This window comes from Dryas octopetala, chromosome 2 (genome assembly GCF_963921425.1).
Source record: "Dryas octopetala chromosome 2, drDryOcto1.1, whole genome shotgun sequence".
NCBI lineage: Eukaryota > Viridiplantae > Streptophyta > Magnoliopsida > Rosales > Rosaceae > Dryas > Dryas octopetala.
In genome coordinates, this window is record NC_141367.1 from 27046070 (window position 1) to 27070885 (window position 24816).

Sequence of the window (24816 nt, forward strand, 5' to 3'; positions counted from 1 at the left end):
TATTAGTCTAAGAAAGACTCTAAGTCTCCCTAATTATAATCATAAAAAAGTCAATAATTTTGAATACAAATACAAAATCGACACTAAAAAGATCAACATATATATGATATAAATCCGAATTCGGTATCTTTTATTATCCACATTTATTTCCTTGTATTTTGTGTACCATTTGTATCAAACATATATATAATGTACGAGAGAGATAACATTAATTAATTGATGGTGGGAATTAAATCTATAGAGGCAAGGGACTGCAGGGAAAAGGTCAAGGAAGAGCTAACTTAAATATTGTGGTGTGGGTGATGAAATTGAGGTGTCCATGCATGCCATGCTAGCTACTTTAACTTCTCGATCGATATCAGCTCTGACTGGCATTTCCGTAAATTTACGGCCACAGAAAACAACGATGGGGACGTTCATGTGGCCTCATGTTTTTTCCCCAAGCTCCATCCGATGAGTCATGATACACCATACACCTTCATTAATTCAACAACAGAATCAGTAACAGATCGATCGAGATATCATCTACATGCATAATGTTTTCTTTCCTTCTTTGTATATATAAAAATATTCCAATTGCACTCCCATCGTTTTCTTAGAATTCTGAGAAGCTCAGGCATACATTCGATCCTCAAATACTTTAATTAGCTAGTTAAATTTAAAGCAAAAAAATGTAGTTATGATGTAGGCTCTGTAAATAAAGTTTAAGATAAATGTAAAATGGTTACATATCGGGGGTTTTTAATTAGAGTAATAGAGCATTTCATTTTCACACTCATGACAACAGTTTGAATATTCCTCTATCTCGTACGTCCAGTTGACTTATAATTCGAGTGAAAGGCCTCTAGCTTACATGAACCAAAATAGAAAAAGAAAATTAGCAAGAAAAAAGTACAGAAAGACTAGCTTTGGTTCTCGATCTGCATGACAAATATTCCAGAGATTGAATTCAATCACATAGAATCTCAATTCTCAAAGCTGATGCTGTTTCTGCACCATTATCGTACGTAGTACGTACCACTACACCTAATTAATTAAGTAGATTTATTAATTTTAAGTAAAGCCAAAAGTTTTGCACGCTGTATCCCAATCTTAATTTCTTTCTATTTTATAAAATGTCAAATCATTATTTTCATTAATTATCTTCCTCTAAAAGCATTTTACCATATCAAATGTTAAACATGTGACTTGAAAGAAAGCAATTTTTTATTTTTTCCAAAGTTTTGTGACAAATTATTATAATATATTAGTTGTAATTGTACTCTTGGTCCTGGATATGGTTTTACTGTTTTGTTTTTCCTTCAGAATACCATCTAAACCGAAAAGGCAAAACCATGTGCGCATGGGATCGATGTTCTTTCAGATGATTTATTTGATTAATACAATTCATTTTGGAGTTATTACATAATCATATATTGTTAAGAAAATAAGAATCCAAAAAATATGAAATTTACTCGATCTTTTATTGGGAATTAAGATCCCTCTCTCTATCAAACTATCAGTCACTAGATTTGGCCCTTTTGGGAAAATAGGAATGCATGATTTATTGAATAGGAGAAAGGGTATGGATATTGTGGAGAAGCTCAAGCTAGCAAGCATATATAGTTTAGAATTTGAGCAAGAAATTAAGAGTGGCCCGTGAACGTTGCATGTGACCATAAAGTGCTGTTATAATCAGTGCCGGGCCTTCACACACATAGACCCACTCACGTGTGCCCCTTTGGCTTTGGCTTTACATCAACATCTCCTAATCAACTTAAGCCAATATATTATTACTGATTAAGTAAGTAGCTAGCTAGAAAAAGTAATTAATGCATATATTACAGAGACATAAATTCATATTGGAAACTTTGAAAGAAATTATTATGCAGGAAAATAATAAAGGATAATTGCATTTATAATATTGTCACAAGCAGAATTGTAGAAGATTGGCACAATTAGGGTTAGGATGCTTAATTAATGGACAATTGTACTTGATTGGCACAAGCAATTGAATAATGACAATTGCAACAAACAGCGATATTGGCATACGTGGCATGGAATGGGCCCTGTTTGTGGGGTAAGCAAAAATTCCAACTATAATTCACAAAAAAGAAAACGTGATAATTAATTAAAGAGCCAATTGGAAGAAGCCAGAATGAAAATCATAAATGCCTAGCATTATCAAAATTATACGTTTCAATTAATTCCCAGCTTATGTCTGTCCCGTAATTAAGCTAGCTAGCTTCGGACTGCATGCTCCTTCTATTTAAGCACAGCTTACCACTTGTTTTAGCTATCTAAACCAGTCCCTCACAAACACACATTTTCTCGCTCTGCTCGATCTCTCTGCTCTCTCTCTCTCTCTCTCTCTCTCTCTCTCTCTCTCATCCACATACCACATTGAGCTAAAATGGGTGGGTTTAGTTTGAGAAGCCTCACATTCATGCTTGTAATTGCCTTTCTTGTATGGTCATCTAATTTTGAGGCTTGCATGGGTAGAAGAGGCAGGCATTGGAGGCAAAGCAGATCTTCCTCTGCTTCTCTCTCAAAGAAAAAAGGAAAAAGCAGCTCTCACGGCAGTAGTAGTAGTCAACACCACAGTGGATCAAAACCAAAAGCTCCATCTCATAACAAGAAGGCCCCATTGCCACCATCTCCATCTCATAACAAGAAGGCACCACCATTGCCACCTTCTCCGGTCCCCAAGCCGAACACTCCACCAAGCCCGCTGCAGAATGCTGGCTCCGCCTTTAACGTCCTAGATTTTGGTGCTAAGGGTGATGGAACTACCGATGACACAAAGGTTCGTTAATTGCATTGTGCTCATATTGTTTAATTATATTTTGTTGCTTAATTAATAATTAATTGAACTAATTAACTTCATAATCTTGTTACCCATTTGAGCTTTGATTTTCAATTCCATGAAAGTGACCAGAAATTCCAACATGTTGATAGCTGTAACTGTAAGGTAATTGACTGGTCTTAATCAGAAAAGGAATCTGAAAGGTATTAATTTAGTCAATTAATCATTGGTCATTCTTGTTGGTAGAAACAAAAATAGTTATTTTGGCAAATTTTCAGCCTTTTGGACCAGTTGCAAACTTGCACGTGATTTCTTTTGGGTTTAGACGACATGCGTTGCATGGGTTCGATGGTCAATTTGCCCAAATTATCGTTAAGAATTAGCATTTGGTCAATTAAATTAATTTTTATAGTTCTCATTAATTAATGGTAAAATCATATAGTAGTCTACAAAGAATACTTGAAGACATAAATGATGACCTGTTTAATGTTCACCTAAATATGTAGAGGTGTCAAACGGGCCGGGCTGGCCCGTTTAAGTTGAGTCCATCGTGCTTTCGTGCCGTTCTCGGGCCGGCCGATATAGTTAAGACCTAAGTCCGGCACGGTCAGCGGGCCATTCGTGCTCGTGCCGTGTCTTAAACAAGCCGGCCCATGAACTTTTTTTTATTTTTATTTTTTATGGTGATAAAACTAATCTTATGATATTTTTTTCTTATTTATAATTAATTAAATATTTTTGTTGAAAAGTTTTTTAAAAATGTAAAAAACAATGTTAAAATAGTCATGTCTAATTCGGGCCTATTTCATGCCCGTGCTCGTGCCGTGCCGTGCCATGCCTGATGGGTTAAAAACTTTAGCTCGGCCCGGCCCATTTAATTATACCGTGTTGTGTCGTACCTATTTTAATCGTGCCGTGCTGTGTCGTACTCGGGCCAGCCTGATCCGTTTGACACCTCTATAAATATGCTAGAGAGGGTACGTTTTTCTCGAACCACTGAATAATTTTATTTTAATTATGATTACAGCTTATTATAGTGTTTTAATTTTATAGGAGAAAATGCAAGGTGTACATACAAACAATTATATGTGAATAAAAAAAATACTAAAAGAGACCAAAGAGCAGAGACAACAGAACAGCCCAAACAGGTGGGGCCTATGGGCCCCACTGAAAAAATTTTGTTCTCGTTATGGCAGTTGAGTCACGATTCCAACAATTATTGTATACAGTTCTGCACAAACTAACACCAACCGTATTTCTACGTGTAAAGTTACTTACTGTGCTTTGTCGTACTTAACGAAGAGTGTTGTTATGGTGGAATGCAGGCATTTCAAGCTGCATGGGCTGCTGCTTGTAAAATTGAGGCATCAAAGATGATTGTTCCAGCTGAATACGTGTTCCTTGTGGGGCCCATCTCCTTCTCTGGCCCATATTGCCAACCGAACATCCTATTTCAGGTAAAACAATTATACATACTAACATACATAGTAACAAAAACATATAATTTCTTTTCGAAAAAACCAAAAAAGAAGAGAGCAATTCACACAACTCTGAAATTGAGTTTTGAAATTGAGTTTTGTTTTCAGCAATTGCTCATGCACGCATCCATTGATCGTCAATTATTGATAAATGTGAAATTGGAAGTGGAATTTACATGCATTATTGAGTTGCAATGTGTGAACGATTGTCCTTAACATCGGTGAAATTATAATTTGCATTCTCAAACCGATATTCAAGAATTATAAATTTTGCAGCTGGACGGCACAATAGTGGCTCCATCGGGCTCATCTTGGGGTAAAGGTCTGTTTCAATGGCTTGAATTCACAAAGCTAAGAGGAATAACAGTTCAGGGAAAGGGCATGATTGATGGGAGAGGCTCATCTTGGTGGAAAGACTCTCCCTATGGAGACCCCATAGACGACGAACTAAAACTCATCGTACCATTAAACAGCACAATCCCGGTAATTAAACTAAACTAAATTAAATTATCAACTACAATTGCACATTAATTAAATTTGTTGATCAAGTTAAACTCATCGTCCCGTTGCTGAAAATTTCTGTGGTAGATAAGGAGCGGGCTGGGTGGGAAAATGCCAAGCGTCAAACCGACAGTAAGGACCACTTTAAAGCTGATCTTATTTTGTGATCTTGACCGTGCAGTTGTGAGTAACATTATTGTTGTATTTTTGCTGCGTAGGCACTGAGGTTTTACGGGAGTTTTAACGCGACAGTCACGGGCATAACAATTCAGAATAGCCCCCAATGCCACCTCAAGTTTGACAACTGCGTCGGGGTGTTGGTCCACGACATGAGCGTCTCGTCCCCTGGCGATAGCCCCAATACAGATGGAATCCACCTTCAGAACTCCAGGGATGTGCTCATCCACACCACCACTCTCGCTTGTGGTACACACTACACACCTACCTTACTTTCTAATGCACAACATTAATTTCTTACATCTAAGTTACACATTCCGCCGCACTGTGTCGAAATCTAATAAAAAAAAAATGAAATGCAAGTTTCATTTTTACTGAGAGTTCAAAGCAGTGCGCTGGACGTGTAGAAGTTAGTAAAGCTTAATTTGGTACCTAGTTATGATTTGAGAAAATCAATGGACAATCTTATCCTGCCTATTGGCACCATCGATCAACAATCCCCGACCACTAACAGTTTGACAGGTGGCAATAAGTAATCTAGTGCATACAAAACATTGTGGCCACTGGTTATATGATGCATTTCACACCCTAAATCAGCAGTGGACTATCCACTTTAGGATTAGGCTTTAAAGGCCACTGACAACAACACTTGTTTTGTTGTGTTCCCTCAATTTTTATTTTGTCTTCATCAGATGCTAGAAGCCTAGAATGAATGCCCTTCCCTTCTGTCCAGTTCAGCTTAAATAACGGCTCATATACTTCAGAGAATAGATAAGGCAAATGTGTGAAGCATAGCATTTCACACTTTGAGCACTATTAATTGTTCCTATAAAAAACAAACTATAAAACCAAATTTATGCATATACAACGCAGACAAGGGACAGGCCATGAAATAGGCACCAAGCTCAAGACAAAGCTAATTAGTATAACATGGATAGATATAGTGATTCTAACACGGGTTTACAGCTCTAGTATAAATAAACTAAAAGCTCTTGAATTCTAATGACTTGTGCAGGAGATGACTGTATTTCCATACAAACTGGATGCACAAATGTATATGTACACAATGTGAACTGTGGACCAGGGCATGGAATCAGCATCGGAAGTTTAGGAAGGGATAACACCAAAGCCTGTGTCTCGAACATCACTGTTCGAGACATCATCATGCACAATACAATGAATGGTGTCAGAGTCAAGACATGGCAGGTATAAATACCATCCGCAATTCCAACATGATTTAGAAACTTACCGAGTACAAAATAAGGCTGGTACTTTTGCTTTTCTCTGATAAGGAGAGCCAAGATTTACAACCTTGATGACTTGTTGAATGACTCACTCAGGAAGTAAACATGTTAAACTTCACATTTCAAACATAGAAATCTCTTCTACATAAAAGTTTCAGAATTCATAATAGTCTTGAGAGAAAAAAAAATTGGGATGCTGCTCGATTTCTGCTCAGTAGTTTATACACCTCCAGGAAGTTCCTAATGCTAGAAATGAGCCAGCCTTCAAGAATTGTGTTCTTCATGTACAAAACCTGGGCTCTTCCAACACCTCAAATTAGTTACTAATCCAATTCTAAATGTGCAGGGTGGATCAGGGTCTGTTCAGGGAGTGCTGTTCTCAAACATTCAAGTTTCTGAAGTTCAACTTCCTATTGTGATTGACCAATTCTACTGTGACAAAAGCACATGCAAAAACCAAACATCCGCTGTGGCTCTATCGGGAATCACCTACGAGAGAATAAGAGGGACATATACGGTAAAACCTGTACACTTCGCCTGTAGTGACAGCCTACCGTGTGTAGACGTAACACTAAACAGCATACAGCTGAAGCCACTGCAAGAACACTATCACATGTATGATCCCTTCTGCTGGCAGACTTTCGGAGAGTTGAGAACCCCCACTGTCCCCCCAATTCCTTGTTTACAGATTGGCAAGCCTTCGAGCAACCGGGTTAATTCAGATCATGATGCATGTTGATTTTAGTACTAGGTATATATATCTGATGGTGTATTTACTTTGTGTGGTCGGCATGATTTCCTGACCCCTTTCACACAATCAGAGAGTAATGGGTATAGTGTGTATAATTTGGCAGTCAGTTCTAGTTTATAGGAATTCTTCTTTCTTAGCTCTCTGTGATTACAAGAGAACATACAAGGAGAAAGACATGTTCAGGGTCAATTTCTATAAAATATAATGTGCTATATAAATTCATCCAAAAAACAACATTATGAACTTTCATGAATTGTCTACAGCTCAAAAAGGCAAGCAAGTTCAATTGGGCATTGAAGAAGCTACAAACAACATAAGCACCATAACCACATTACGGACATATACAGTGTAAATTCAAAAAGGAAAATAACCCAGAAAGAAATTTATTCAAGCAATGGAAAGTTATAACAGATTAGGGAGTAGGGAGTGGAATCTAGCATGACAGTGGCATGAACACCCATCAATTCCAGCTTGCAATTTGCAATTTAAAATTATTGTAAAATATAACGATAAGGTTAATGATTAACTTTATAATAGCACAATTAGACTTAAAACCATGACAGTGGTATGAATTTAAAACTACACATGAAGCTTAGAAGTTGGGTTTCTGACCTTTTCCGGGTTTCTGATTCCTGAAATTCGAATGCGCATAGCCACACAGCGTGTTTGCAAATCGCAATGGAAATTTTGCCTTAGCGCCAAACGACGTCGCATGATCCAGGTTTAAACTGTTAGCAGAAACACCACGAAACGCACCGTTTCTAGAAAATTGCCCGCTGGCCTCCGCCTTATCTTATCGACTTATCCAATCCAAATGTCCTCCGCGCTTTCGTTTTCAACGCTTATATTCAAAAGTTTCCAATATCATGGTCAAGTACTAACGTACCAGTAGCTCCAATTTCTGACCTTTTCGAGCTTTCCTTCAATGGCACAAAGCTCAGAGAAGGAGCTCATGAACACGATGACTAGGAGAGTGGCCTCCATTGCCAACCATCTCAATCCGGTCCACTTATCTCCCAACTGCACCTCAATTTCTTTATCGAACGCTTCCATGCACGACAGCTACCATCGAACTCACGGTGAAGTCCCAACTCACCAAGTTGTTTGGGAAAGTGCTCGGGACGAGTCCGGCGAAGACTTCACCGACATCATCTACGAGAAAGCCGTTGACGAAGCAATAGCAAAGGTTTAATTTTTAACGACTAGTTACTGAGTTTGATTTGGACTTGAGATCGATTTGATGCCTAAAATTCTCGTTTTTGGTAGATTACGATTAATCGGCCGGAGAGAAGAAACGCGTTCCGGCCGCAGACGATTAAAGAGCTCATTCGCGCGTTTAACGATGCCAGGGACGACGGTTCCGTCGGCGTCATCATTCTCACTGGGAAGGTACCTCCTTCGCGTCGACATTTGAGTAAGGAAATGGATGTACAAGTAGCTCTATGTTTTTTTTCTAACGATTGTACACGTGGTATAATTTCAGCAAATACATAACATAACACTAAGTCAAACATGCCAAATTTTCGTGGCAATGGACTCATATCTATGTCAATTTCACTGTTTGGTTTGGTTGGTGTTCTGATGTTTTAGGGAACCAAGGCATTCTGTAGTGGTGGTGATCAGGCTTTGAGAACGACAGATGGTTATTCTGATTATGAAAATTTTGGTCGTCTTAATGTTTTAGACCTCCAGGTATATATGTGAATCATAATGTTTGTTTTCTGTAACGTCTTTTAGTTCAAGGCAATACTAGTCCTGCCACACTAATTAACTAGAACATTTTTTTGAACCTTAATTTTAGGCAGTGAACTAACATTTTGTTCTTACTACTATATACAGGTCCAGATTCGTCGTCTTCCAAAGCCAGTAATAGCCATGGTATGCCTTTCTGAACCCACTTTGCATCTCTTTAGGCCTTTGATGTTGGACGGTTGGAGAGCTGTAAAACTTAAACCTTGCAAGTTAATTATATTTATATATACATGGTTAGAACACCAGTATTGGATTCCATATGGTTTTACCACCGACTCAAATTAATTAGTGAATACATAATCCCATTTTGAACTGCATCATTAAGACATTAACCATTGTTTTTATTTGGTATATCAGGTGGCTGGTTATGCTGTTGGGGGAGGACATGTATTACACATGGTCTGTGATCTAACCATTGCAGCAGACAATGCTATTTTTGGTCAAACTGGTCCCAAGGTACTTATGTCAACCATAATTCTGGTTATTTTTACAGTAGCTTTAGTCGAGGTGCTAGAACTGATTGAATTTGGCATGTGCTAACAAAGGAAACCCCTCCCAACTTGTACATTTTGCAGGTTGGAAGCTTTGACGCTGGTTATGGGAGTTCCATCATGTCCCGTTTGGTAAGAAGTTGACTTCTGTTATGCAAATACCTGTATCACATTACTCTCACTGGGTATGTGGTGGACTTCCTTTAGTACTGAATGGTTTTGGTTAAACAGGTTGGGCCGAAAAAAGCACGTGAAATGTGGTTTCTGGCAAGGTTTTACACAGCTACTGAAGCAGAGAAAATGGGACTTGTTAACATTATCGTACCAGTAAGTTCACAGCTCTCAATCTGAGTGGAACCTCACCGATGATGGTGTGTCTTATGTACTATGAATATAAATGGCATCTTCATGGAATAATTGCAAAAGAATGCATTTTATTTTTATCTAGCGTGTGCACACACAAATACACTCAAAAGTTCAAATCCAATGAGACCATATTATAGGTTGACAGTTTGACAAAGCTCATGTTCACTATTTTATACTGTTATATATTCAGCTAGAGAGTTTAGAGCAAGAAACTGTGAAGTGGTGTCGAGAAATCATAAGAAACAGTCCAACTGCAATTCGGGTGCTAAAATCAGCTCTTAATGCAGTTGACGATGGTCATGCTGGACTGCAGGTACCTTCAATTATCATCCATCACACATTTAATAGAATTCTCTGCAGTCTTACTCAATAAAATGACTTTGTCATTGAGAGCAATCATGTTGTGCATGTGTTAACTTATTGACCAATATTTCCAATGCAGGAACTTGGTGGAAATGCCACACTCATCTTCTATGGCACTGAGGAAGGTAACGAGGGGAAGACAGCATATATGCAACGTAGACGTCCAGATTTCTCAAAGTTTCCCAGGCGACCTTAATATTGAGCAATTTCCTTTTCATGGTTTTATCAGTTTGTTGTTTGCTTTTGCCCTCTTTTTGGATGAATGGTTTGCTCTGGGGTTGGTGGAGAGGAGAGTTGTAATAAATGTCTTGATTCCCTTTTTTTGAATTTATTAGATTTATGGTTTATTTCACTTGTAAGTTGTAACTTTGTCAAATAATTGAGCCCCATTTCAAAAATAATTTACTTAGATTTTAGGTTAAACATGGTATAAAAAGGAATGCAGACTCCAGCAAAGTACTCTGTTCAAAACTCTGGTCTGTTCCCTTAGTTTACTTTATTTATTCTGTTTGTTTGTTTTTTTTTATTTGGGGATTAAGAGATTTAAATTTGGAACCTTTCCAACATTTTGGAGAGAAATATTACTGGACCAATAGTTAATTTACTCTATGTTTGTTTATTAGTGAAGCTGGAAAAAAGAAGAAAATGATTTCAAACTATAATCTACGCTTCCTCAACTTACTCAATGCTACTTTGAAAAAAAAAAAAAAATTAGGACATATGAGAAAATAAATGGAAAAAGAAGGTGAGATGCTAAATAACAATAAAAATCGGTCCACTTATAAGTGATTTGCATAAAGTATTTATTCAGTGTTTGAGAATGCGTTTGTATATAGGGCTCGTTTGGTACGTCGGACTGTATTGACTAATTTCTGTCGGATAGTATTAATCTATTCCGGAGAGTACTGACTGTTTATCCATAATATTATCAGGCGTTTGGTGCTCTGTCGGATAGCAGCGGATCAGACTATTTTTTTAATTCTTTGATAACTTAGTAAAAATTAAAATTCATATGACACAAATTATTTTTGGCAAGATTCATACAACCAAGATTTTTTTTTCTTTTGTTTTTGCCAAGATCTATAGGACAAGAGGACATGAGGAAATTCATTCTCATAATTGTAGAACTTAGGATCATACGTTTTACATAGTATATAAGCACATCTTTATTCAAGAACAAATCATAACCTAATTTCCAAAAAAATGTAATAAAATAATCTATTGAATAAATTTAAAAGAAAAAATAAGAAGAGATAATTAGACATCATACATAGAAGAGGAAATATATAAACAAAGAGAAGAACAGAGAAGAAGCATATTGGAGAAAGTATGAGAGAGAGAGAGAGTGAGAGATGGATACCTGGAGAAAAGTGAAGAGAAGAACCTGTGGAGAAGATAGCAGAGAAAACCCTAGGGAGAAGAAGATGAAAATAACGTCTGTTGATTTTCAGCGTGTTTTTGTTTTCTCAATTTAAGCGTGTATTATCTAATCCTAGGTGTGTGTGTTTATTAGTTAGTCAGGTAAGGAGAGTATTAAAAGCCCAGTCTGGTTTACATAGTCAGGTAATTAAATAATACAAGTGGACACCAAACAACTGACATAGATTATTTATTCCTATCCAGAGCCTAATACGATGTACCAAACATACCCATAGTGTGTAACGAGTGTTTGTATCATTGACTATTTATTTTATAATTTTAGAAAAATAAAAATAAAATTGAGAAAAGATTATTCTTTGGAGTTCTTCTTAAATTTTTTTTTTTTATCAATTCTTAAACTTTCTCTTTAAAATAGGTGAAATTTGAAAGAAAGTTGACAAAAAAAAAAAAGCTACGAATACTGTGTTTCTTTCTTCTTCAATATTTTCCCTTTACATTCTTCAACTAATCAAATACTAGAAGGAATTCAATTTTTTTCTTCACTTTCTCTAGTTTAAACTTGAAAGTGAATCATAAAGTTCTTCTACAAAAAAAAAAAAAAAGTGAATCATAAAATTAATAAAAAGGAGAAAAATAGGGTAAATCTTATAATTGGGCTTTTGTCTGATGGCTCAAAAGGGAAGCCCAGTACGATCCAAAACTCCAACTGCTTCAAGCTGACGTGGTAACCCTCCTTCTCGAGGGCCTCGGTCCTCTGCTAGGTTAGTTCTCTGCTGGGTTTTCCTTACCTTTTAATCTTAGCCGCTCGTATATATCTAGCTTTTAGACGCTAAAACGTGGCCGTTTCCATATTTTGTTGTGGGTATTTTTAACGCTTTTTATTTTTTAATAATAGATGTGGCGTATTTTCAACGCTGAGATCTTTTTATATAAAGACATGGATGGCTATTATTGGGAGACAAGGAAAACCCAGCATAGGACTAACCGCAGACGATCCAAGCCCTCTTCATCCGATCGCCCTTCAGTCCTCTGCTTCCTCAAAGCAAAAACTCCTTCGAGTTTGCATTGCTCTTAACGCGACCTCGATTTAGAAACTCTGCTTTCGAATTACGTTCTTTATCGAACTTTGATCTATTTTTCTCACAAATTCGAAACCAGAAAACCCTAATTATGAAAACGCATAGCTCCTGAAACCCTAGAAGAGATGAGCGGGAATGAGTTCCGTTTCTTCTTGTCCTGCGACATCAATCTCCCAGTAACCTTTCGGATCGAGAGGTTAGAAGGCACTCTGCCTCCTCCCAAGTCCCCTAGTTGTGGTACCTTTCGATCCCAATTTTCCGTTTGTTTCCTGAGAAATTAATTTTTTCAATCAATATCTTCAATTCCGTTGTTTCTGCACTGCAGATGTTGACCCCACTCCCACAACAGAGGAGAGAAGAGCAGAGCTGTACGTGGAGTGCGCATTGTACATTGATGGTGCTCCATTTGGCCTTCCCACGAGGACAAGGTTTTTCACCTTCACTTATTTATTCTACTTCAATTTGATCAATGCTATTCTTATATGTTTTGAATTTTATCTCTTCTGCTAGGTTGGAATCTTCAGGACCATCATATTGTTGGAACGAACTCATCACTCTGAGTACTAAATATCGAGACTTAACTGGTCACTCACAACTTGCTTTAACAGTATGTTAGCTGTTTCACTTCACTTCATACCAAGAATCGTCAAAGAAATTACTCCTTAAACAATTAGGACCAGGGCCCAAGGCCAATTGATTTTACGTAATCTCTTGTATGTTAACTGATAATTAAGTAGCAGACTGAAATAAATTGATAACTAATTATATATTTTTGTTCCCCTTTGACTTCTATACCATTTTACTTGTCGTAAATATAGGTTTGGGATGTTTCATGTGGGAAAGATGAAGGGTTGATTGGTGGTGCTACAATTCTTCTCTTTAATAACAAGAAGCAACTCAAAACAGGGAAGCAAAAGCTGAGGCTGTGGAAAGGAAAAGTACCAGATGGGTCATTTCCTACTTCTACTCCTGGAAAGGTTTCTGACTATACCTTTTTAAGCAATTATTGATATGGTAGTTAGCTTTTTGCCTTGATAGTTTTCTGAAACAGTTTAGCTTTATTTCTGTATTTCACATTTTATCTTCCTATAGGTCCCCAGGCATGAACGTGGGGAGTTGGAACGTTTGGAGAAGCTAGTGAATAGGTATGAGAGGGGACAGATTCAATGTGTTGATTGGCTGGACCGCCTTGCCTTTAAAGCTATGGAGAGAATAAAGGAACGTGAAAGCTCTAGAAATGGAAGTTTGCATTTATACCTGGTTGTTGATTTCTGTAGTTTTGAACATCGTGTTGTTTTCCAGGTAACCTATCTGCAACTATTCTGGAGTTATCAAAGTTACCTAGGCTGATATATAACTATATATTTTTTAAATCATACAAGTACTGTGAATATCTATTCGGTTATGTGTTTTTAAAGTTTATATTATCCAAGTATTAATATATTTTCTCAGTAAGAGCACCATAGGTATTGGATGTTAATGTACTTTTATTATATAATTACATTGGTGGTGTTTTTCCACTGACAAGTGGCTATGCATATGGAATTTTAGCTGTTTGCTATTGTATCTTGAAATGTATACCTAGTTTTTCATTGTTGTTAGCATTAACCTTTATTTAATGGAATGTAGGAATCAGGGGCAAATTTCTTATTACCATCTCCTATAGCTTCAACAAATGAAATTGTTACTGTCTGGGACCCAGAGTTGGGAAAGATAAATCCATCTGAACACAAGCAACTAAAACTCGCAAGGAGTTTAACCCGCGGTATCATTGACAGGGATCTTAAACCAAGCTCCAACGAGAGAAAGTAAGCTTGAAATTTACTCTAAAGATTCATGTGTTAGTTAAAAGGTTTTTCATTATTTTTTGTCAAAATTTCTTTCATACATACTCATGTATTTCTTATTAATGGGCTGGAGTTGTGTTCTACTTTATGGTATGCACTATAACTATACAGATGTTTCTCGTTTGGGGTTGTAGTTTAATAGTTAAATTAATTATCATCTTATTTTGTTGCATCTTATTGATGGACCAGTCTTCTTAACTTAGCCATACTTTTTGTTTCAGCATTGTTGCTGTATTGTTTTTTAATAAGTTGGAGGTATATCATTTTTTGCCCTTTTTCTGTTAGGTCAATACAGAGAATTCTAAAATATCCGCCAACAAGGAGTTTGAGTGGTGACGAGAGGCAGCTCCTGTGGAAATTTCGTTTCTCATTGATGTCTGAGAAGAGGGCCCTCACAAAGTTCCTCAGATGTGTTGAATGGAGTGATGTTCAGGTCAGCATTTCTTTCCTTTCCCTCCTCAGTATCCTCCTCTCTTAATCATTAGCTTATGGGCCATATAACTAAGGCGTGCAGTTTTATATCGTTCCTATAATAGGTTGGTTTTAATACTTTTTATTTCCGGTTTGTTCTAATGCTTTTGTATAAAAAGGAGCTTGCGTAAATGATCTTTGGCCTTTGGTTCAACACTGGGTCGTCACCAGCTGCAGGCCAGCTAGTACCTTCATATATGAGTATTGATGTCCAATTAGCATCATTGCACCTTTGGCAATATGCATAGTGGTGCATCAACATATCAATCATTCAATTCTTTACATAATAAATTAACTTCTTTTTTTGTAGATCTATTGTTGATATATATACATATAGTGATATTTGTTATGCAGAATACTTTGATTTCCATTTTGACATGCTATCTTTTTATTCGTGTAGTTGGCTTTCTTTTTCTAGTTTATGCTCTTTTTATCGTTAAGGAAAAAGTGGATTAACTTTTTAAGATTTCCATATTCGTGTGTTTACAGGAAGCAAAACAAGCATTAGAACTGATGGGCAGATGGGAAATGATTGATGTCTGCGATGCATTGGAGCTGCTATCTCCTGTTTTTGAAAGTGAAGAGGTGGGGATGTGTGTAACATTTGAGCTGCTATCTCCTGTTCTCTATCATCATAAAGCTGTTGTTGCATTGCATAGAAAGCATTCCTTTAATTTTACCTCCTGCTACTGTTAAAATAAAGTTTCAAGTTCTGATCACTAGGATTTGAAGTTAACCAATTCAATTGTTTATTGTATTGAGCTCAGTCCAAACTTTAAAGCCATGTCGTGATATCTGATTACTGATTTGACTAAATTTAGGATCATAAAAAAGGAGAAAATTGCATCTTGCATATGTGGTATAGGTACAAACTACAAAGTCCACACTTTGATTGTCATACAGAGAAATGTGATATGATGTCCAAGATAATTGATCTTCTGTGAGATGGAACGTGTGTTATATGGTGATTCATATAGCACTCTATCATTGATTTATTTAATATCTTTGACATTTTATTTTGTATGCATAACTTTAAAACCTCCTACTAGGTTCGTGCATATGCTGTCAGTGTTCTTGAAAGAGCTGACGATGAAGAGCTCCAATGTTACTTACTTCAACTGGTTCAGGCTCTTCGATTTGAGCGCTCTGATAAATCTTGCCTTTCTCATTTCCTTGTGCAACGTGGTATGTGTGTATATACCATCTTAATGTATGTATGCACACACACTTACCTGCAAGCTACTTATAACAATTTGGGGTTTGTGCATGCATGTCAAGTGCTACACTTTACAGTATTAGAAGTTTAGTTTTTGATGGCATCTTGATTGTACCTCTGACTCTTACAGCATTACGAAACATTGAGTTGGCTAGCTTTCTTCGCTGGTATGTTGCTGTGGAGCTTCATGATCCAGCATACGCCAAACGTTTTTACTGTACCTACGAAATCCTGGAAGAGAATATGATGAAGGTGAGAGTTCATAAATTTTCGTTTTGGGAGCGTTTGCTGCGTCTGTTTTGCTTAAGTATGAATGTGGATCCAATAATGAAGAAAAGACTTTCCTTCAGCAACAAAATTGGTGTAACTTTGACAACTTATAATAACATAAACATTAATGTAGTTTCCTACAAAAATGGTGCAACTTTTCTTAAGCAGCTATTTTCAAACTACAAAATTAGATGCCCATTTCTGCTGAATTCTTCTACAGGAATCAATAAATACTCACACTCAATACACATATGCCTAGTTTTCTTTCTTTTGTATTTCTAATAAATTCTCAAGTCAGTGTAATGGTTGGTGTTGATTGACTTATGTGACTCTTGGTTGTGTGTGTATGAAGCAAAGCCAGTTTTCTACCATAGTGGAGTTGATAACGATAAAATAATGGCTTCATGGTGGTGAAAATGTGTGATTTAATACTTGTCTCTGCAGTTCAATAACAATATCTACTTTATAACAGTTGGCAGCTGGTGTGCATGGAGATGAAGATGGATATAAACTGTGGCAAAGTTTGGTACGTCAGACGGAATTGACTGCACAATTGTGTTCAATTATGAGAGATGTAAGAAAAGAGCGTGGCAATACTCAGAAGAAGATTGAAAAGCTTAGACAGCTGCTTTCTGGTCTTCTCAGTGAACTTACATATTTTGAAGAGGTATTACTTTGGTTGAAGTTCCTTGGCTACTTATCTTTTTTTATGAATTAAACTATGAATTCCTTCTAGCCTCTGTATCCTTTGCTACGTTGACTGTGTTGGTCTGTTACATTTGTAGCCGATAAGATCACCACTGGATCCAGGAGTCCTCATAACTGGGATTGTGCCATCTGAGTCATCAATATTCAAAAGTGCACTGCATCCTCTGCGCTTGACTTTCCGAGCAGCAAATGGGGGAAGTTGCAAAATTATCTTTAAGAAGGGGGATGATATTCGCCAAGACCAATTAGTAAGTATTATCTCTCATGTGTGCGCACAAGTAAGGCACAAGAACCCTTATTAAATTGATCTGTGGTTCCTGTAGGTTGTTCAAATGGTATATCTCATGGATCGATTGCTGAAATCAGAAAATCTTGATCTGTACTTAACTCCTTATAAGGTTCTTGCAACTGGGCAAGATGAGGGAATGCTGGAATTCATACCATCCCGCTCGTTAGCACAGGTATTAAATTTCTTAAAAATGCCTCTTGGATGGAGAAGTCTTAATGCTTACATTTATTGGTGTCCTTGTTTTGTTTGATCTTGGTTACTAATGATTGAGATATATTATATATATATATGTGTGTGTGTGTGTGTGTGTGTAACAATTATAAGTATTTTATCATGCAGAACTTTGAATAACTTTGACCACATGAATGTAAACCATGTTTTTGGCATTGATTCTTGACCATTTTGCCTTAGTGGTCACAATCTGCAGGCCTCATACTAGTTGGGTGTAGGCTTTTTTAGGCAATTGAATGATGTCTCTGCCTTACTTAGAAGAAAAAGAATTTCCGTCTATGCCTGACTTTCATTAGAATTCTGCATGTATTTAGTGAATCATCAATATTTCTAGTGTCTTTATTACTTAATTCATCTGTTTGATGGTTATCATTTAAAAAATGAGGAATCGTAGATAGAATCTGAGAAGTCTGCATAAAGTAGATTGTTGTCACTCTGGTTCGGCAGCTGGGTGCATAACCTAGTTGCTCAGGCTGATGTCAATGTTAAGCATTGTAAATGGTATTGGATTTTATTAGTAGCTGCCTTGGTGTAATCAATTCTTTCTTATGTGTATTTGTTTTCAGAGTTTTTTTTCAAATGAAAAATTATCTGGATTGTATTGTAGCATGTAAAATTTGTTACCAACTGGTCAAATGTTCTCTCTCGTTTCCAGATTCTCTCAGAGCATAGAAGCATTATAAGCTACCTGCAGAAGTTTCATCCAGATGAGCATGGACCCTTTGGTATTACTGCCACCTGTCTGGAAACATTTATAAAAAGCTGTGCTGGCTACTCCGTTATCACATATATACTGGGCATTGGAGACAGGTGAAGATTCAAATATGATCACATTCATTGCAACTATCTAGAAATATATCTCTATCATTTTCTTTTGTGATTCGTGTGCTTAAAATGCTCATGTACTCTTTCAAAGAAGTTACAATACTATGGGAAAACCCCCATACCTAAAAGAATAGAAAAACAAGAAAAAAAAAGGAGCCAAAATGTTATTAGTATCATACAAGCTTGGAGGAGCATAGGATCATCTAATTCCACTATATGTATAGCCGGCAATTCTGAATCAGTTTATTTGCTACCAAGATTCGAACAGTATTTTTCTGCACCGTGGCATTTGAGATATTTTTGCTAGCCTTTTGAGAAGAAAATATTTTGCTTGCTTGATATACATTATTGGTCCATTCCTTAACAACTTAAGCTTTTGGGCTACATTAACTTTTCAAGAAAAAGAAAAAAAAACTTTTAGGTTACAATGGTGGTCTAACTTGGTATCAAAGTTATGGTTTTTTGAGGTCATGGGTTAGGGATCTCTCATCCACCATTTCCTAGTTCTTTGTTAACTCATTGCAGTAAGGATGTGGCTAAAACATTGTTTCTGTCTGCCTCTCCACCTACAAGACATGGTTGCACGTGAGGGAGGGTGTTAACTTGATGTGCATTGTTGGCCTATTTCCTAATAATTTAAGCTTGTAGGGTATGGTGGTAGCCTAACAATTCATTATTTAATTTCAAGCTTTAGTCTTCACTGTAGAAGCATGTTGGTTTTCCTTAATTTATATGTCTGTTCTGATTTTCTGAATATGATGATCAAAATTCAAAATGCACTTTTTAAAACAGTAACCTTTCTCTGTAGGCATCTTGACAACCTTCTCCTTAGGGATGATGGACGTCTTTTCCATGTTGATTTTGGCTTCATTCTTGGTCGTGATCCAAAGCCATTTCCACCACCAATGAAGCTTTGCAAAGAAATGGTTGAGGCTATGGGTGGAGCTGAAAGGTACTTGACAATTAATTTGGCCGCTTGGATGCTTTTGTTTTATGTCATGTTTGCTGGACTGAGTCCGTAGATTTATGACATGGAATCCATATCATGCGGGGTGCAACATCAGCATACAAGAATGCAAATGGTTGATTAGTTTTATTCCTTCTGCAGCCAGTACTATACACGGTTCAAATCCTACTGTTGTGAAGCATACAATATTATTCGGAAATCTAGTAACTTGATTTTGAATCTGTTTCATCTAATGGCGGGTTCAAACATTCCTGACATAGCTTCTGATCCTGAAAAAGGCATCCTCAAGGTGACTTCTTTTATGATTGTAATCTTTTGCTTTCTTTTTTTTTTTTTTTTTTTTTTTTTTTTGTATATATAAAAAAAAAATAATAAATCTTTTGTTTTTTCAGTCTGAAAAAATGGTCCTTTTGTTTTGACTGTGGTGGCTCTTTTGTTGATATATATAGCTCCAGGAGAAGTTCCGGTTAGACTTGGACGATGAAGCCTGCATACATTTCTTCCAGGATTTAATCAATGAGAGTGTAAGTGCATTGTTTCCTCAAATGGTCGAGACCATTCATCGGTGGGCTCAATACTGGCGCTGATCCCTGAAATAAGTTGGGTGTCATCTCCATCTTTGTAAGTTACAGGTAATTTCTAATTGCATTCTGTTTCTGTTGGCAGTTTCTGCACTCTGTTAAATTTAAACCTTATCTTGTATGGAAAAATTCTGTAATGATGCTGGAGTTGGTTTATGTTTTTGGCTGATTTTAGTCTATAATCATATTGGTGATGTACAAGTTTGGGTTAGATGTTGACAGCTTTCCTGGTATCCATACTCAGATCCTGTAGAGATGGACATGAAAGATAGGAATATTTAGTCATTTTCAACCATCAATAATCTGATAATTTTAAAACCCACCCACCATATAAGCGTTATGGTCTTATATTTGTTTCTTGCTTAGTGAATTTGGAGTTATGCCTTCTGGTCTATAGATATTCTATTTCTGTAGTTGCTAACTTGCTATACTTGTCTCTGTGTGGCATCCGTCTTGCTTGCACATGTCTGTATTTATGTTGGTCTAGTGGAGCTAATTTTCTGATTGGGTTCAATGGAAACCTCTATTTCAAATAATTAATTCACATGTGGATTTCATTAAATAATGTACGGTAAGAATTCAAATTCACAATTCCAAACACAACAAAATGAATTTCTGAAAATCATTTGTTTCTCTTTTTTCCTTTTACAGTTTCAGATATGTATCCACTTCAAGATGAAAGAGTAAGCTTGAAACAGTAGTTTGGTCCAGGGAGCAGGGAAAAAAAAAGGCAGCAATATTGTGCATAACTGTATATAAAATGATATTTTTCTTTCAACTTCAGACGTTGGTTTGGTCAAGACTCAAGACTGAAGACGCAGCATGTAGCTTAATTGAATAGCTGTATATAAATTTATATCATTTAATGTGTATGTATTAATTGCCGAATCAATTTCTTATAAAATGTGTTGGAACTCATTTTTTGCTTGTCATTGTACAATTTGTACCTCAAGTGGGCTGTAACAACCATGCACTTGATGAGCCCAAAAATAAGAAATCATGCAGTGTGCCTGCTCAATGTGAGCCGAAAGAGAACTGGTAACATTGATAACTGATTCTTTTTTGGTGGGAAGTGGGAACCAACGAATTTGTATAGCTATATAAAATATAAATAGTCCATAAAATATTAAGTAAGGGAAAGAGAATTTTTGTTTAAATGGAAAAATATCTATACAAATAATATACTATTTCTAAATCTATAGAAATAAAAATACATAAAAGGAAAATGATTGTAATATAAAAAAAAAAATAGGAATTGAGTTAAGATACAAGGGCACAATCGAAATTACCAAATTAATAAGTAGTTGATGTACTAATCTAATTTTAATGCAAATAAAGAAATATATTTATTTTTGGCTAAGAAGTTTGAAGAGTTGTGTATAAAGTATAAACAGGCATAGGCTATTGAAAATTGACTTTGAATTGAACCACCAGCGACGCTTTTCTTCCTTCTTAATCAAATTTTAAATGAGAATAACCTACCTATTCCCTAATAGGATAGGTGGTATCACATAGGACTGAGAGAGAGAGAGAGAGAGAGAGAGAGAGAGAGAGAGAGAGAGAGAGAGAGAGAGAGAGAGAGAGGGAATAGCAGGTGACATAGCTGCGTTGCAGCCTTGCAGGTAAGTCCTTCTCATTTTAAATGTTTGGTGGTGATTGCTTAATTTGCATTAAATCTTAAGGAACGTTGGGACTTGGGGGTGATGCCGTCGTTCGTTCAAATCATGCAACAAAATAGTATGACTTGGCGGTCACTGATTGGACAGATATTGTCACTCGCAGGCTTAACATTTACGCTGGATGCAGGGGCCTTTTCGTACTTTCCCCTTGTTTTGGTCTTTCATTTATAACCCCCCAGTTGACGATCCTCACCCCCACATTTACGCGTTGGTTTAAAGCTTTCATTCACCACCTCTCTCTCTAACTAGATCCCTCTGCAAAAGCTCATTGAAGGTAAATTCAAATCTCAGATCTCGACCTCTTTTTTCGTTAGGCTTCAACAATTCTCTGAATTTCCTCGCACTTTAGTCATTCTCGGTTCGATTTCAATTCTTTCTCGTTCGGTTTAGTGTTGAATTTCTCATTCCTTCCGTGGATTATGATGTCCGATTTAGGGTTCCTTCCTGCTTTATGTGAAATATGTTTGAATTCTGTGAGATTTTTGATTAATTTTTTAGTATGATACGAAGATCACGTGTTTTAATGATTCGGATCTCTATGATTATGCTCGAATTGTTCATGCAAGTTTTTGTAGTTCGATTGGTATGCATGAGGTGCTTTCGTAGATTTTCTGTATCTGTGTAATGTTAGCTTTGCCTTCATATTCAGATCTGTTCGATCTGTTGCTGCATGAGCATAATTAATTAATTACTTATCTAAGTGCTCCTATTGCCTAATTTTAAGTCCGCAATTGTTTGGCCTAGAGCGTTTAGCTTTGTTTCTACCAGTGTTTGATCTGTTAATGCAAGTGAATTGGCGTCTCAATATGTAGCGATCCAGAGCCAAAAATGGGGCTTACGTTCACGAAGCTTTTCAGCCGGCTTTTTGCCAAGAAAGAGATGCGAATTCTGATGGTTGGTCTCGATGCCGCTGGTAAGACTACCATCCTCTACAAGCTCAAGCTCGGTGAGATCGTCACAACAATTCCCACCATTGGTGAGTTTCTTCTTTCTGAACCGAGGCAATTTGTGTGCTCGTTTGTTCTACTTGTAGAATATATAACTACTTTGGCATTAAATGAGATACCTCACCTATTGCTCTGCATATGAAATCTTAATCTACTAGTATTAGAAATGTTGATCTCAATGTTTGATACGGATTAACTATAATCTAATGGAAATGGTGATACATGGAAGCAAGATTCTCACTCCCTAGACTCAATGCTATAAATTATGTTATACATTTAATATCAGATAGTCGGTTATGATTAAGACAAATAAAATCTTGATTGACAGGGTTTAATGTGGAGACCGTGGAATACAAAAACATCAGTTTCACTGTCTGGGATGTTGGGGGTCAGGACAAGGTATGAAGTTTTGAGTGCTTCTTTTTGAGCCATGTAGGGTTATAAAAATTAGTTTCATGTGACTGATATCTGAAGGTTTACAGTGCCTTCTGATCTATAAAGGCTTGACAGATTTGACATTTGTGAATGACATCCCATTTTCTTTCCTTTCAGATCCGACCTCTGTGGAGGCACTACTTCCAGAACACACAGGGTCTTATCTTTGTTGTGGACAGCAATGACAGAGACCGTGTTGTTGAGGCAAGGGATGAATTGCATAGGATGTTGAATGAGGTTTGTTGTCACCCTGGCTAGAAAGTTTTTTATCTCTGTATTTTCATATTCCAGGATCTTGTATTCTGTTAGATACATGCTTTAAAATCTCATTCTTTCAGTGACTGGAATTCCTAGCTTTAGTATTTGGGATTTAGGATTATGAATGAACTGAAAATATTTTAGATTATAGGAATACAGTGCAAGGTTGTCTATTAATTATAAGTGGATAAAGATTCACCCATAAATCTGTTATTGGAACTTATGAGCCAGTGGCTTAAGTGGAAGCATCCTTTGAGATGTGTTGGTAGGCTGATGTGTGTTGGATCTCTGCCAATTAGTCATCACATTTTCTTTTGAAAAGAACTGAGTGAAGCAACTTAAAGCTTACTCTATTGATTTTGCCTGCTTAATAACCATTCTTTTCGCTGGATCCTATGTGCTTTAGTGAGATTATGTTAATTTGAAGGTCGGAGACACTTGAAGCAATTATCTTCTTTTCCATGTTTTAGTTTAATTTAAATGCTGGTTTCAGGATGAGCTGCGAGATGCTGTGTTGCTTGTATTTGCTAACAAACAAGATCTTCCCAATGCAATGAATGCTGCTGAAATTACTGATAAGCTTGGCCTCCACTCTCTCAGACAGCGTCACTGGTAATCTACATGGGCTTCATCTCCTTCCTGTCATTTATCTTTTTAATCTCTATTGGCTAATATGCATTGTGTGGTTTTCCAGGTACATCCAGAGCACTTGTGCAACCTCTGGAGAGGGTCTATACGAGGGACTGGATTGGCTCTCCAACAACATTGCTAACAAGGTAATTACTAGTTTATTTCACCCTTTTAAGAAATGTTTCGGGTAGTGAAATGCATAATTATTTTAAGCATCATAATAACCTCTCATGTTGTATGACTTGGTTGACAGTCAAATATCTAACTTTGAACTTCATAATTTGAAATTCAAAGGAGAGATGTCTTTTTTGACATTCATATTTTGACTCTAAAAATTATTTGAATTCTCCTTCTGGTTTCTCATTCTTATATTCCTTTAATTGCAGGCGTGATCCTATTGACTGGCAAATCTGGATGCAGGGGTGAATATTATCTAGTTCTTTTTTTCGTTTTTTGAGACAATTGAATTGTTAAATCTATTTCTACCGGGAATGGTCTTTTTCATGTAGGACCTTTTAATGGTGTTATATTGTAATAGAAGAAATGGTGGTTAAATGAATACGTTTGTCGTTTGAGCTTTCGGTTGATTTGGATACAGTTCTTGAGTTGTGATTGAATTTAAATAGATTTCTCCTCCCTTTTTCAGAAATTGGATGCATCTTGAGTTGTTTACTGTGATACTGTTTTGGTGGCCTTAATTGCATAAATTCCAAGGCTGAGCTTGTTTGGTTGAAAGATTGGGCGGTTTTATTATTGATATATATTTGTTTTATAAGTTTTAGGTTAGCTGAAACCCCCCCCCCCCAAAAAAAAGGGTTCGTTTGATTTATTTATTTACAATAGTTTTATGTAGTTTCATTATTTGAATTTAAAACAATAAAATGTCCTAAAAGATTACGTCAAGCTTTACCCGATTCTAGTAGTCTTGTTCCATTCAATTCTTTGGGCTAGAGGCCTGTGTAAGGCCTTTCCCTATCCTTTACGGATTGACCCAACTCAGAATGGGAGCCAGACCTAATTAGGTTCAGGCTTGATTGGGCCTGGCCCGATTAATTTTATAACCGTCCTTGGCTACCTGTAGGCTGTAACAAATTT

At 36.6% G+C, this 24816-nt stretch overlaps 4 protein-coding genes across 5 annotated transcripts; all 4 read left to right on the forward strand.

Annotated features, from left to right (window-relative positions):
- Positions 1 to 2298: 2298 nt before the first annotated feature.
- Positions 2299 to 7540, forward strand: LOC147294959 (Pectin lyase-like superfamily protein). Its single transcript, XM_086231541.1, has 7 exons — positions 2299 to 2785; positions 4111 to 4242; positions 4540 to 4746; positions 4852 to 4896; positions 4983 to 5190; positions 5957 to 6147; positions 6532 to 7540. Exons 1-7 carry the CDS (start codon positions 2393 to 2395, stop codon positions 6922 to 6924), a joined length of 1569 nt encoding a protein of 522 aa, XP_086087667.1. The 5' UTR covers positions 2299 to 2392; the 3' UTR covers positions 6925 to 7540.
- A 255-nt stretch (positions 7541 to 7795) lies between these two features.
- Positions 7796 to 10371, forward strand: ECHID (enoyl-CoA hydratase/isomerase D). Its single transcript, XM_086231542.1, has 9 exons — positions 7796 to 8122; positions 8203 to 8325; positions 8527 to 8628; positions 8776 to 8814; positions 9046 to 9144; positions 9264 to 9311; positions 9411 to 9506; positions 9736 to 9858; positions 9988 to 10371. The coding sequence occupies exons 1-9, from the start codon at positions 7862 to 7864 to the stop codon at positions 10102 to 10104; spliced, it is 1008 nt and encodes a 335-aa protein (XP_086087668.1). The 5' UTR covers positions 7796 to 7861; the 3' UTR covers positions 10105 to 10371.
- Positions 10372 to 12283: 1912 nt separating this feature from the next.
- Positions 12284 to 20690, forward strand: VPS34 (vacuolar protein sorting 34). 2 transcript variants are annotated; one of them, XM_086233176.1, is made up of 18 exons: positions 12284 to 12604; positions 12693 to 12795; positions 12878 to 12974; positions 13186 to 13344; positions 13460 to 13669; positions 13997 to 14175; positions 14500 to 14647; positions 15175 to 15270; positions 15735 to 15870; positions 16032 to 16153; positions 16644 to 16838; positions 16957 to 17127; positions 17203 to 17340; positions 18055 to 18209; positions 19033 to 19176; positions 19333 to 19480; positions 19641 to 19812; positions 20424 to 20690. In XM_086233176.1, the coding sequence occupies exons 1-17, from the start codon at positions 12493 to 12495 to the stop codon at positions 19776 to 19778; spliced, it is 2451 nt and encodes an 816-aa protein (XP_086089302.1). In that variant the 5' UTR covers positions 12284 to 12492; the 3' UTR covers positions 19779 to 19812; positions 20424 to 20690. The 2 variants fall into 2 exon arrangements, with proteins under 2 accessions (XP_086089302.1, XP_086089301.1); XM_086233175.1 differs by having other exon boundaries at positions 12285 to 12604; positions 19641 to 19823.
- An 874-nt stretch (positions 20691 to 21564) lies between these two features.
- LOC147294962 (ADP-ribosylation factor 2) lies at positions 21565 to 24370 on the forward strand. Its single transcript, XM_086230485.1, has 7 exons — positions 21565 to 21725; positions 22264 to 22427; positions 22727 to 22797; positions 22951 to 23070; positions 23585 to 23703; positions 23786 to 23867; positions 24108 to 24370. The coding sequence occupies exons 2-7, from the start codon at positions 22280 to 22282 to the stop codon at positions 24111 to 24113; spliced, it is 546 nt and encodes a 181-aa protein (XP_086086611.1). The 5' UTR covers positions 21565 to 21725; positions 22264 to 22279; the 3' UTR covers positions 24114 to 24370.
- The last annotated feature ends 446 nt before the right edge of the window (positions 24371 to 24816 follow it).